The 15271-nt window shown below is 38.2% G+C and overlaps 1 protein-coding gene across 15 annotated transcripts in view; it reads right to left on the bottom strand.

Moving 5' to 3' along the window:
* DTNB (dystrobrevin beta) overlaps window positions 1-15271 on the bottom strand; it is a 241396-nt gene that overhangs the window by 88946 nt on the left and 137179 nt on the right. Inside the window, exon 10 of one of the 15 annotated variants that reach the window (XM_019943125.3) lies at window positions 12028-14933. The exons of the other annotated variants lie outside the window; for them this stretch is intronic. Within the exon in view, the coding sequence (XP_019798684.1) occupies window positions 14888-14933 (46 nt within the window). The 3' untranslated portion in view covers window positions 12028-14887. Of the gene's footprint in view, window positions 1-12027; window positions 14934-15271 lie in introns of those variants that run through there. 15 annotated transcript variants of the gene reach the window in all.

Below are 15271 nucleotides of genomic sequence, written 5' to 3'. Positions count from 1 at the left end.
TCCTCTACTAAACTGCAGGAAATTTGTGTGCTTTTTTTATCATTGTATTTTGAGTAGCTAGCGTGGTACGAGACACGGATTAGGTTTTCAGGAAATACTGGATTATGAGTCAGCACCACGTCGTGTGGAGAGTGTGTAAGAAGTAACCTTTCTGTTATATTTAGCTTTGGTGAGACTCTTCTCCGAGAATGGAATTAGCATTATTAGTTGTTATATTTGGTAGGCATGTGTGGAATGTTTGTAGCCATGGCTAGTTTTCATCTGTGACTTATCAACAGAGTGGAGAGTGTCTTTCACAACAATAATAATACTTATTGAGTGCTTAATACATGCCAGACTCAGTTCTAACATTGTGCATGGATTCACTCATATAAACCTCACAACCACCAAGGGGGCAGATCCTATTATTAACTTTATTTTACAAATGGAGACAGTAAGGCACGGAGAGAAGTAATGCACCTGAGGTCACAGTCAAGACGTGTGGCAGAAGTAGGATTTGGACCAAGGCAGCATGGCTCTTGAGTCTGTGTTCTTAATCATTATGGTATAGTGTCTCTACTACCTTTGTTGCATTTTTAGAAAAACTTACTTAAGACTGTTTGGTCTATAAATTAAAAGCAACAGCATGATGTGAGAATCAGCTCTTGTAAAGTTGTTTCTATAGGAAGATGAGACAATAATAACCCCAGGGTATGATTTTGGGTGATTTATTCTTTCCCCTGTCACCTCAACAGAACTCTGTATTACATATGCCTCTCTGAACTCAAACCATTTGGTTGCATTTTTAACCACCTCTAGACTGTCCCAGGGGAAACAAGGTAAGCTAGTATGAACTGTTTCCTTCAAAAACATACCTCTAATTTATTAAAATGACTTTCAAATCTAGTCTTAATTTCAAAGATCTTTTGGAATCCTCATCTCAGCCTAACAAAATACATACATTTGATGAGGAAATTATTATGTCAGCCAGACTGTTGACTTAAAAAAACTTTAACGCTGGGCTCAGGACCAATACGGAGTGTGATTACTTGTTTTCGACTTTCTAAGTTGACTTAGATCAACTTAGGGGAAAACAGTTTCTGGATATGACCTTTCTAACCAAGGATGTGAACGTATAATATTGTTGTTTAAGCAAAGTTTCTACTTAAAAATTGTGAGTGAATAAAGGGGTACATGAACAAAGCCAAGTCTGAAGTCTGAGAGGACCAGTGAGATCTCGGGCACCTGTCACTTCTCCGTAGGCCCTTTGGTGTACCTCTTCTGTAGGAAGTCATCCATATAGACAGATACTTATCCCTACCCTATACTTTTAAAAGCATTAGCTCATTGTCTTGCTCTTCCTCCCAGAATATTTTTTTAGCTGTAGAGGTTATGGTTACAGTCCTGCAATTCTCTTTTACCTTGACGGTTATCTGCCAATCATGCATGTGGGGACTTTTTATCAGACTTTTTGGACTGTTTATTACTGTTAATGTGCAAGGAAAAAAGATTTTATTATGCCATATGCTTTCATTTAATTGATTACTTTTTTGTATTCCCCACAACCATGCTTTATATATGAGGTACTTAACCATTTTAGTTAAGTACATTTAATAACTTATTACAATTTTTGTAGCCAGTTATTTCACCTTCAATCCTAGATACTTGTGTTGTTTCTGAAATTATCTTCCTGACTCAGTTTGCTCATACTTTTCTCATCATTAAGTTTATGCAGCAGATTTCACTGTACTTTAAGACAAATTTAAAACCCACACTGTGACTACTTCATTCTTTTATCTGTCAAAACTCAGGTCTTCCACATCTTTCAAGCAAGTTGTTCATTCACTTCTTCTAAGCCCCTGCTTTCGAAGCTTCTCCTAGGTATCTATCCTGGAATGTCTTTCTTCATAGACTTGCCAAGGTTACACTCTCTCACTTTTTTTTTATGAGAGAAACGGCTCCAGAAATTTCAGTATCTCCATAAAGTCCTTCTGATTGCTACAAATTCCATTTAAATAAACAAGGGTCTTACCAATATACAAACAAACAAAAATCCATGGTTTATTCATGCCTGGCACTATTAGGGGCTTTGAGAAAAAACAAAAACAAGTTGAAGACTGTTCCTGCCCACAAGAAGTTTATATTCCAATTAGTCTTCATACTTAGTCTTCACAATAGGCGTTTAAGCTTCAGCTTAACATATTACAATTTTTAGGTCAAATCTAACTGATTTAGATGTGTAAAATAAATGTGTAATGTGTAAAATCATTTCTAACAAAGACAACTTAATTATTTCAAATAGTTAACCACAGACCAGTACAGGAAAACAATATAAAAAATCCCATGAAGTTAACAGTTACAAGATTTGCTGTGTATGTGCATATATTTCTTTTTAGAACACTGGAGAGGGTTGGGAGGAAAGGGGTAATGCACCTCAAACATTTGCTGAGTATGAGCTCTGCATCAGCCCTCAGCTAGGTCCTTAGATCCATTACCGGAATTCTTGCTACTACTCATGATGGTATTCTTATTTTACAAATAAAGAAATAAAGGTTAAAGGGGATTATTAACATGCTTAAGGTCACAAAACTAGTAAGTGGCAGGACCAGCATTGGAAACCACTTTTATCTGGTTCTAATGACATTGAATAGATCAAATCCACACATACACCATCCTAACCCAGGCATCTCTGTATTGTCCAAATGAATTTTTCAGATTAGAGTCCTCAGGGAAGAATAAATTCTCATCTTTAAGAAACACAGCCCTAGTTCAGGACCACTGGCTTCAAATCTAACTTGAAGTATCTTAAAAAAAAAAAGATGAATTTACTAAGTATCATAACTAAATGATAACTAAATTCATAACTAAACTTCATGAAGGGTGGGGGCTTCCAGGACACTGGAATGTCATTAGGACACTCATTGTTATCTTTGCTGAGACCTCATTTTGAATCAGAGTCTATACAGATGTCACAGCTTTTTATGCTTAACAAGAAACAACTTCTGCCTCACTTCTGGTAACGTCACCCTTGGTGAACAAAATCTCTTCCCTCATTCCAATTTGAGATTCCCAGAAAAGACTCAAGATGACCTACCTTGAGTCATCTACGCCCTCTGGTAGACAGAGGGCCCAATACTTTGATTAGCTGTCCTCTTAGAACAACACAGTTAGGACTGAGAGAGCACCACTTCTCCAAAGAAGTGGGTAATACTCCCCGAAAAAAGACTGAAGAGCAAATCAATGGAAAACATTCACTTACTTAAGGATTAAGTTTTATTGAAGGAAAAGTGTCAAATGACCGAGTCTGGGGTCCAGGCACTCCTGAATCTCTGCTTGGGGTGATAAGCCCAGATGACACTGCTTTAGGATGAAGGTGCTATTTGTTTCTCTCTTCTTAGTTATTACCCTCCAAAATTTGGTAGCCTATAAACCTATTCACAGACCTCCACATTGAAACAATATATGATCTAATATGAAAGTCAGTTTATCTAATTATTCCATTATAATGAAGAGGAAACATGGACTTATAATGATCTATAATAATGGCACACTGTAGCTCTGGTGAAATATTAAGGAGGGCAGATTCTAAGATCTCCTTAATCTCTAGGATTCTTTTTTTTTTTTTTTGGGCCTCACTGTGCAGCTTGTGGGATTTTAGTTCCCCGACCTGGGATCGAACCTGGGGCCCTGGCAGTGAGAGCGCCGAGTCCTAACCACTGGACCACCAAGGAATTCCCTCTATTACTCTCTCTAAAAGCACCCTGCCTGCCTCTAGAAAACAGTTATGACAAGCACAGCTCACTTCTATCCTTCACGAGTAGTGCAATGTTTTGCTCTTTATTAATGTCTATGTACCAGACCAACCATCTCCCGTCACTCCAGGAGGTTCTATGGTTATCTGCCAAAGCAAAGAGCTTAAACAAGCCAATGAAACTGCCTTTGGGAAAACCATTAAAAAATAACCATATGGTATTGTAAATGTAGCAAAATACAATATTATATATTTATAATGAGGTTTCTCTGACTTTTAGGAAAGTACATTTTACTTTATTGGTCACTGACAATTAATTAACCGAAAGAAAAGATTTAAGATTTCCAACACCAACTTCTAAATACATTGCAACTAATCCATTGATGTAAAAAAGACCTATCAACAAACACACATGCCTCAATTCCTATTTCTAGCAGTTCAGCATAGCCATTTGTGGTATAAGACTTAGAATGAAATATTTCTCAGGGAAGGAAAGGTTTACCACAGACACATTCTTATACAGAATTTTCACCACTAGATAGCATCTAGAGACACCCAGAGGAAGCCAGGTATCTTGCTCTCGCTCTGGAAAAGGATAGAATTGTAAAATGAGGCAATAATTAGCAAATTATTTAGTAGTATTGCTCAGTTTAATATGATTACACTGAAAAAGTAGGCAAAGGGTCCTATGAAAGAGATAATTAAATCGTCAGAAATGTACTATTTTAAAAACCTTTCCACAATGAATCCCTGAATCTTTCCTTTGTTGTTCTCCTTGTTCATTAAACTTAGAGAGGAAGTTGTGAATACTTTACAGACGTCAACTCCTATATTTCTAGAAAGATGAGAAAAGAGGACAAGTTAAATATCAAGTTTCTGCTCACAGAGAGGTCAATGAAATACATGATGCAATGTCATTTCCTGATCTGTTCATACGGTTATTACTGAAACCTGTCTTCAAAAATGGAAACAAACATATTATAGGAGACAAGCTGACTCTTGTATATTTTTAAAATTAACCAATTAACCAAGAAAAGATACAATGGGCTTCCCTTCTTTATAATAACTGGATGGGAAGTTCCAGAGGCTCTAGCATCCTGCCAAAAATAAACACAATCATCATCAGCCCAGCAGCTCAAGCAGCAGAAACATAAAGGCAAGGAAAAGCTATCAAACCTTTACATTCTGTAGCAAACGCTTCTTCTTTCTCTATGGATCTGGCATCTAATGCATTATTACACTGCTGTTGTCTCTCAGGAAACAGAATAATCACATGATGAAGAATCTTCTCTACAAGGTAGTATATCCCACAGAGCATTTTGGGAAAAAGCAGGTACAAGAAAACAATTCATTAGAAGGCAAGCACACGTCTGCACTCCGTCAGCGAGTCCATCAAGCAGTCGAATGCAGCCAATGACAGGAAGGCAGATGCAGCACACAGAGTAGGCACCAATCCTTAGAAGCTTAAACGTGAAACACATCCTCCTGCAACAGAATCCAAGTTCTGCGGCAAATCAGTGACCTAATTAACACAGTCTGCAATTCCATTCTGATGGGGATATTCAGGAGCACCCCCTTACCTCCTTTCTTAGGGCCTCTCCTAATTGCCAACCTCTTGATAAGAAAGCAGCTGGCAGAACTCTGCCAAGCCATCCAGGTAGGTAGCAATTGGGAGCTAGGAAGAACGAGCAAGCCTTGACTTTTCTGTTTTGTTTTGTTGAAGAGGAGTTAATGGAAACACAAGCAGAATGAAAAAAATAGAACCATGGTGTCTACCTACCTACCTTACCTACCTTTGCATCTACCTTAGATGCAAAGAGCTCCTTACTCCATAAAGGCATATCATCAGAGGGCAACTAAAAGAAAAGGGCTATACAGTGTGAGCTGTTGAGTAGGTGGGCTTTCAGGGACACCTCTAGGTGTCCAGGACAATCACCTGACGAGAATGTCCCTGACACTCAGAGTCATCCTGTGGCCTCTTTTCTATTTCATCTGCTCGAGAGCTCTTAAATCTATCTGCTCCTGGTCTCCACCATCTCCACTGGCATCATCACCTTTCAGCATGCATTTGGTTAGTGTAACTTAAATACCATAAAGGTTTTCTATTAGTCCACTGGTGTCCAGAGAACCTTTAAGCTATTGTTCATCTGATTTCGTTTTGTTTTGTTTTTTTTTGCGCTACGTGGGCCTCTCACTGTTGTGGCCTCTTCCGTTGTGGAGCGCAGGCTCCGGACGCGCAGGCTCAGCGGCCATGGCTCACGGGCCCAGCCGCTCCGCGGCATGTGGGATCCTCCCGGACCGGGGCACGAACCCGTGTCCCCTGCATCGGCAGGCGGACTCTCAACCACTGCGCCACCAGGGAAGCCCGGTCGTCTGATTTCTTATGGTTAAAATTACTTTCCTAAGCACAGGTCTCATGCTACCATTCTGCCCCTCATCATCAATTCTCTACTCATCTCCCAAGTCAGAACAAACATCTTTCTCTCCACAGTCACTAACCAGACACTACAGCCCAGGTCTCCTAGTCTACCTTAATTTTCACGACTTCTTTACACTTCCTAAGTTTCTGGGCAAATATGCTACTCCATTCAAACGCAGGCCCTGAACTTTTCTGCCACAGTAAAGCAAAAGTAAGACAAAATGGTAAACGATACACAACTATTTACACTAAAAACAGAGTAAGTCAAAATGGAAGCCAGACTAACAACCTAAGTGTTGTCAGGACTGGGAAAGAACCCTTATCATTTGAGATAAAAGAAGAGGCAAGAAAAGGCAACCCAACAAATCAGACCACTAGCTAGTTAACATAAACACTTTGATATCAATAATACAATTCTACAGAATGAAATGAATGCATGTGCTCGAATGCTTAGCAGAAAATAAAAGAGTAGATTCATACGGCATAGCAGAAATATAATAAAAACAAAACAGTGGTGGGATAACATCTTTCAAGGCTACAAACTGTAAGGATATACAAGAGGGATGAAAGCACGGAATATGAAGGGCAATGTGAACAACAACGGGCGAAATTAATTTCAGGGGGAAAAAAAAATGAACTACAGAATACCAGAGATTGAAATGCCTTCAGTTTATAATAAAAATGCATCAAAGGGGAAGAAGGGGCAGTGGAGAGTGGAAAGAACTCAAGTGTGGGAGAACTGGGTTCACCTTCCAATTCTGGTACTAAGCAGATGAAGTGACCCATATGACTCTGGACAATAAAGCCCTTTGTGCCTCAGCTAATTGGTCTGGGGATGGTTCTAGAACAGTGGTTTTCACATGTATTCCCTGGGCATCAAAAGATTCCACAAGGTGCTTCAGAATCCAATGAGGAGAGCAAGGGGATTAGGTGCCAACCTCATTTCAATAAGAGCAGCTCCACTTCCATTCCATGTAAGAGTTCATATAAATAAAATGTTCCACCCCTGTTTTAAAAAGTTTGAAAACCCCTTTCCTTACTACAAAATTTGAAATAGAAGTCTCTGCTGTACTCACTCATAGTATCCCTTTCTTCTCTTGTATAGCCCTCGTCACAGTTTGCAATTACATATAATTAGCATTTACTTTTTGACTGGCCTCACTCAAGAGGCTGTAAGCTTCATGAGAGCAGGGCCCATAGGGTTTATTCCACCACTGTGTTCACACTGCTTACCTGACACTGTGACTGACACATAGTGGGTGCGCAACAAATATTTTTCAATAGTGAAATTTTATGATTCTACTTTCCATTCCACTCTACGTGAAACAATGTTTTAGCTAAACCAAAAAGTACAAATTGGTGAAGGGCTCATGGAAGAGATGTCCTGATAAGGAAGTCAAAGAAGGATACCTGACAGGCCATTTGGGATGGTAAAAATTCTTGAGTGGGAGGAGTAATGATGACTAAATAATGTTCTCAGGAGTTTACCTGGACACAGGAAAACAGGAGTATTTCTCATATGTAATAAATGCATGAGGTCAACTCTGCCTGTTAAATCGGCCTTGGTATTTAATTTCTGGGCCAAAAGAATCTAAAAGTAATTTTAAATGCCCTAATACATTAGGGAGTTTGCCAGGGGAATGAAGAACCACACGCCACTCATTAAATGTGTATCAAAGTCTCTGCTAAAAAGGCCATACAGAGACCTTTGGAGACAGTGCTATGAAAGTGAATTATAAACCAGCTGAGGGGATAGTGTAGGGATTTCTGGTTCAAACTGGCAGATTGAGCACATGCTGAGAGCTCACCCTCCTGTACCAAAGAAAAAGGACTTAAAGATATAAAAATTAATTGATACATGCATAGCTAGAATCCAATTTTTTAAAAAAAGGAAAACTTTCTTTAAGCCTAAAAATAATGAAGACGTATCCCCCAAGGAAGAAAATAAACAAGAAGCCATCGTGGTGAGCAAGGGCTGTGCTGAGCTGCCATCAGCTACACACAGGATTGCAGGCCAACTTTGAGGAGGTTGGAAGAACTTAACCAAATCCCACCTCCCACCCCCCAAAAAAAAAATCCCAGAGAAAACAGAGCATCTAAAAAGGTCTTTAAAATGAGTATATTTAATACCCTCAGGCACCTAAAGGATAGAGTAGCATTCATTAAATGTTCTGAAAAATAAACAATTAGAGATTTTTTTAAATGAAAACCATAACTATTGAGATTTTTAAATTTTTTTTATTTATTTATAATTTATTTATTTTTGGCTGTGTTGGTCTTCTTTGCTGCGCACGGGTTTTCTCTAGTTGCAGTGAGCAGGGGCTACTCTTCGTTGTGGTGCAAGGGCTTCTCATTGCAGTGGCTTCTCTTGTCACGGAGCACGGGCTCTGGGCGCACGGGCTTCAGTAGTTGTGGCTCGTGGGCTGAGTAGTTGTGGCTCACAGGCTCTAGAGCGCAGGCTCAGTAGTTGTGGCACATGGGCTTAGTTGCTCCGTGGCATGTGGGATCTTCCCAGACAAGGGCTTGAACCTGTGTCCCATGTATTGGCAGGCGGATTCTTAACCACTGTGCCACCAGGGAAGTCCCTACTGAGATTTTTAAAAACCTCCACAGATAGGCTGAATATACAAGCCTGAATACTGCTAAAGGCTGATGGTATTTTTTTTTTTAAGTTAAGAAACATTAGAGCTAAATCCAGTTTTAAAGTCTATAACTCAGAGTTCCAGAGAGACCAGAGGCAATGAAGGAGAGGCAATAGTATCTAACACATCAAATGGATGAGAATTTTTCAGAATTGATGAAAGACATGAACCTTTAGAGAGTAAGAATTCTCTGAGTAGTAAAACAAATTAAATAAACTTTTTAAAAAACTTTGTATCCAGACAAATTATAGTAAAACTTCAGATTACCAATGTTATAAAGAAAACCATAAAAGTTACTAGTGAAATATGAGAGGGTCAACAAAAAGGAAGGGGAATCAGATTGTTATCAAGACTGGTTACAAGATAATAGAGGAATGATATCTTCAAAGAATGAAGGAAAAACATCTTTTGGCTAGATTTTAAACCCAGATAAATTATCATTCAACAGTGAGGGTATACCACAACAATTAGGCAAGAAAAAGAAATGAAAGATATCTAAACTATAAAGGAAGAAGTAAAACTGTCTCTATTTGCAGATGAAATGATCTCATATATAGAAAACCCTAAAGAATCTACCCCTCACCCCCCAAAAAGAAACTGTTAGAGCTAATAAACAAACTGCAAGGTCAATGTACAAAATCAGTTGTATTTCTATATACCAGCAATGAACAATCTGAAAATGAAATTAGGAAAACAATTTCATAATAGCATCAAAAAGAATAAAATTCTTAGGAATAATATAATAGCATCAAAAAGAATAAAATAATAGCATCAAAAAGAATAAAATTCTTAGGAATAAATTTAATCAAAGAAATGCAACACCTGTACACTGAAAACTACAAAACATCATTGAAAGAAATTAAAGAAGATCTTGGGCTTCCCTGGTGGTTCAGTAGTTAAGAATCTGCCTGCCAATGCAGGGGACACGGGTTCGAGCCCTGGTTCAGGAAGATTCCACATGCCGCAGAGCAACTAAGCCTGTGCACCACAACTACTGAGCCTGTGCTCTAGAGCCCGCACGCCACGACTACTGAAACCTGCCCACCTAGAACCTGTGCTCTGCAACAAGAGAAGCCACTGCTATGAGAAGCCCGCTCACCACAACGAAGCGCAGCCCCCACTTGCCGCAACTAGAGAAAGCCCAAGCACAGCAATGAAGACCCAATGCAGCCAAAAATAAAATCAATAAATTTATTAAAAAAATAATAAATCAACGAAGATCTAAATAAATGGAAAAACACTCCATGTTCATGGATTGGAAGACTTAACATTGTGAAAACAGTAATATTCCCCAAATTGATTTACAGATTCAGTTCAATCCCTATCAAAACCACAGCTGCCTTTTTTGTAGAAATGGACAAGTTGATCCTAAGTTCATATAGAAATACAAGAAAGATAGAACAGCCAAAATAATCTCCCAAAAGAACAAAAGTTGCAGGATACATACTTCCTGATTTCAAACTTACTACAAACCTATTGCAAAGTAGACTAGTTTGCTTTATGTTAGAAGATTCAGGGATATTCATAAATGTATCCATCACTCTCTGCAGTTACACAGAAATCCCTAATTAATACCTGAAATTATTGTCTTTGAAAAGGTTTCTAAGTCTAAACACTGTGTAAGGATTAAACAACAGTTCATGAAGGCTTTTTAAGTAGTTCTCTAACTGGTGCCCCTGTCAGCGCCGTGAACTCTGCTTCACACCCCACACCTCTGTTTGCATGGTTTGCTGGAATTCCCAGAGTAGAAGTACAGCTGATAATGGTACTCTTACAGCTTCTTCACTCAAGGTCTTCACTATTCCTCTGTCCCCATATAAAGGTTGGGGAAATGACAAATGGACAGAGTCACAGGAAGCTAAAGGATGGTGCTGTAGACAGAATGCTGAAAGTGACTTTGATGATGTGTTAGGAGGGGTCTAGAGTATTTTTCATTTCAAAGATGTTAAGCTTTTGGATCCACCAGTGCTTTTTCGCTCATGACTTACCGCAGTGTACCCAGAGCAACAAAACATTTGACTTGATCCATTTAAAGGTTTACGTGTTCAAGTTAGTTTTGGAGATCTTTCCTTGGGAAAGATCAAGTTATATATGGGATTGCTTTCCCTGTTTTTAAAAAAGAAAACTATCAAAAGCTTGCTGCCACTTATACTTCTCCTACTTTCCTATTACTCTCCTTCCTTCCACTGCTACTTATAACTTTAAGATCACAATAAATTAGAAATATAACTGTTTCACTTTGATGACTCAATTTCATCCAAACTCTCTAAATATATCTCTGACATCAGTATCTTCGTCATCACTAAAGGTTCTCTGAGTCATCACACAATTCTCCAGAGTACATCATGGTCATTTCTGCCCAAATTGTTTAGAAATAACTCCTCTGTATCTAATGCTCTCAATGGAAAATGTACTACAAGCTTCTCCCATAATATTAAGCCAGTTGGCATTTTCATCTATAATCACTTAATGCATTTTTATTTTTAAAATTAAACTTAATCTTTTCTACACACATAATTAATAAGCTTTATCTAATGGGAATATGGGAGAACACTGCGCTCAATACTAATCTGAGGGCTTCCCTGGTGGCGCAGTGGTCAAGAATCCGCCTGCCAGTGTGGGAGACATGGGTTCGAGCCCTGGTCCAGGAAGATCCCACATGCTGCAGAGCAACTAAGCCCGTGCACCACAACTACTGAAGCCCGCCCACCTAGAGCCCGTGCTTTGCAACAAGAGAAGCCACCGCAATGAGAAGCCTGCACACCGCAATGAAGAGTAGCCCCCACTCGCCACAAGTAGAGAAAGCCTGTGTGCAGCAATGAAGGCCCAACGCAGCCAAAAATAAATAAAATAAATTAAAAGAACAACAAAAACTAATCTGAGAACATTTTTAAGCATACAGAGGATGTTTAGAAAAATTGTTCAGATACTTGACCCTAAAAGAAATCTCAACTCTACCAAAGAATCAACATCATATAGAATACCACCTCCTACCAAAAGTCGATAATATCAGAAACCATCAAAAATTACCCTCCAAAGTCTCATGTGTTTGGAGATTTAAAAAATCACCTTAACTCTGCATATTAGAAAAAAAGAATTTTAAAAAATCAATTAACTGAATAATCATCTAAAGAAGTAAGAAACTAGTAACAGGGTTTGATCCTTACATGTTGGAAGGAAGGAAGGAAGGAAGGAAGGAAGGGAGGGAGGGAGGGAGGGAGGGAGGGAGGGGGGAGGGAGGGAGGGAGGGAGGGAAAAAGAGCCATGAATGCCCTCAAGACTTATATAAACTGCCTATTTGACATCTCTATTTGGGTATCAAAAAAACCTCAACATGTCCAAATGGAGCTCTCATTCTAGACAAACTTGTTCACCTGTAGGTATCCCCATCTCTATCTTTCCAATTGTTCAGGTCAAAGTGACATCTCTCTTCCTCTCATACTCCACATCCAATCTGTCAGCAAGATTTTTATCCCTACATATTATGCCAGGTCTAGATTTAAAGGCTGAGCTCAGAGAGATAACATAAATGGCAGTTTAATCAATTTCTCAAACTGAAGATGTTAAATATTCATCTCAAGAAACTCTACGGAGAAGCTCTTAACAAGAATGTTTTTCTTGTAATAAACTGGACACAGGAAATGAGTGAAAAATAACAGTTGGGCTTATACAGAATTAAACATGAGGTGGTGACAGCTTGGAAGAAATGGCTAAGAAGAATAAAGAAGTCACTTAAATTCCAAAAAGAATTCTACTAAAAAAGCGAGAAACCAATGGGGAAGATTATTCAATATGAATTAACAGAATATTTTCTTAAATTCATGCTTGGAGTCCATGTATCCAATTTTACCCTGAAAATGATCCCATTAAATTATCCAATAGGGAAAAAATAAGTGAGACAAAAGAGAAAGGTCCTTTTACCAAAGGAGAAGATACCTTACTTTAACCTTATCTTTATCTCTAGAATTATTTCAAGTAGTAAAATAAGAACCTCTCTCCAAAATCTAATAAAAACTAAGATTTTTACAGTCTGAGTAACCTTTCTTTAATTGCCTTCCAAAGCTTCAGTAAGGGCGTATCAAAGTCATTTCAAATAAACAAGTAGTAAAGGCCTATAGTGTGACCTTGTAGAGAAGGACAAGAAACTTGTCAAATTTAACCTCATTTAACTAGAATTTACAACTGGGCTCCATACTCCAGAAGTACAACAAATCAGTAGAGTTTAGTTCCACCAACACTGGAGTGTGCCAGTTACTAAGGATATACAATCCCAGACCTTAAGAAGTTGACGGTGCAAAGGAGGTGCTTACAGTCTTCAAGAAATCCAGGTTCAATACATACTCAAGAAATCCTTAAAGAAGGAGAGAGCACTTTATTGGGTGCCCAAACGACTAATAAAACAAGAGCTAAAAGAATCTAGGTAAGGAAAGGAGAGATTCATAAGAGTTAGCTGCCTCTAGGGTTCAAAGAAGGTTTCATGAATGCAGCAGAATCTAAGTTCAGCTCATGGACATATAAAGCATGGAAAGTCTGGAAGAGACAAGAAGGGCATTCAGGAAAAGGGGGTATTTGGGCTAGGACATCATGAGCCAGCTCAGAGGTATGGGAAGAGATAACATTTTTTAAAGGGTAGGAAGGAGGCAGGTCTGGCCGAAGTGAGGCTTTGTCCTGCAATAATTTAGCAGTAGAAGATAAGATTAAAAAAGGAAGGTGGGTCCTGATTACACAGGGCCTTGAATTCCAGCTTGAGGAGTGCCTCCTTAATTCTATAGTCAGTGGAGTTTTGTAGATTTTTAAATAGGGAAGTAATATGACAAAGGCAGTGATTCAAGAAGATTGATTTGTCAACTCTGTACACAGAGTTGAGGTTTAACAAGAATGAAAAAGGCTAACTTAGTAGGTGTTAAACTTAGTAGTCAAAAGTGGGCAAGACCTGTAAAGGTGCTAAGAAATATTCAGATTATCCTGAACTGCAACCAGATCACAGTATATACATTCTATTAAGAAATTTAACTCAATGAAATAAACTTCTGAGGCTCAATATCTGCAAGAAATTATGTTACAAGAATACCCTAGGTTTAACGAGGGGAGGAAAAAAGCTCAAAGAAAAGCAGACTTCTCCAATATTAAGGATTATTTTTCAAGGATTTTTTAGTAATCATAATGAATTGCAGGATCATGGCTTCCAACCCAAGAATGTTGATATTATTAGCTCTAGCTCTTTAAAAATACAATAAAAAGACCTGCTTCATCCTCACATACTGATATAATTTCTGGTATAGCCTGAATACTTCATGAAGATCACTGCTATTAGTAAGTTGTGAGCATATACACATGCATTTATTCATTCCACAAATATTTATTTAAGGTCTACTATTTGCCAGGTCCGTTCTATACCCTGGAGATACAGCAGGAAGCAAAATAAAGTTTTTGTCTTCAAACGGCTTACGATCTAGTGGAGTATAGATTATAAAGAAATACAAAAACGTATAAAGTAATGTCATATAACAGTGCCACGAAGAAACTAAAACAAGGCAATGGGATACTGACGATGGTGCTATTTTAGGTAAGACAGGTGAGATGAGGCTCTCTGAGAAGCTAACATTTAAGGAGAGATCTGAATGAAGTAAGGGAATGAGCCACATGAATTATATGATAATTAAGTCCACATGCAAAACAAGGGACTTAGACCCTTACCTTAAACCATACACAAAAATTAGTTCAAAATTAACACAAAAATGGATTATAGACTGAAATGTAAGGTTAAAACTATAAAACTTCTAGGTGAAAACACAGGAGAAAATCACTGTGACCCTGGGTTAGGCAAAAGTTTCTTAGATATGACACGAGAAGCACAATGCATAAAAGAAAAAAATTGATAACGTGGCCTTCCTCAAAATTAAGAGTTTTTCTCTTCAAAAGATCATTAAGAAAATGAAAAGATAAGACATAGACTGGAAAAAATTATCTGTAGATCATATATCTGACAGAGAACTTGTGTCCAGAATATATAAAGAACTCTTAAAATTCAGTAAGCAGACGACAATCCAACCAGTTATAAAACGGGCGAGAGAAATTGTCACAGGCCAGAGGGGCCTAAGGAGACATGACGAATAAATGTAATGGTACTCTGGACGGGAACCTGGAAAAGAAAAAGGACATTAGGAAACAAACTAATGAAATCTCAATAAAGCATGGAGCTCAGTTAATAACAATATCAATATTGGTTCATCTGTAAAATGTTAACAACAGGGGAACTGAGTGCAGGGTATACGGGAACTCTCTGTCCTATCTTAGCTACATTTCTCTAAATCTAAAACTTCCCTAAAATGGTGAAAGATATACATAGACAATTATAGAAAGAAGATATATGAATGGTTTATTAGTCACTGGGGAAATGCAAATTAAAACTACAATAAGGTACCACTACTCACTAGCTAGGATGGCTATAAATACAAAAGACTGACAATATACCCAGTG

This window comes from Tursiops truncatus, chromosome 14 (assembly GCF_011762595.2).
Source record: "Tursiops truncatus isolate mTurTru1 chromosome 14, mTurTru1.mat.Y, whole genome shotgun sequence".
Classification (NCBI taxonomy): Eukaryota; Metazoa; Chordata; class Mammalia; order Artiodactyla; family Delphinidae; genus Tursiops; species Tursiops truncatus.
The sequence above is the reverse complement of the archived record's forward strand: the minus strand, read 5'-3'. Positions and strand labels throughout refer to the sequence as shown.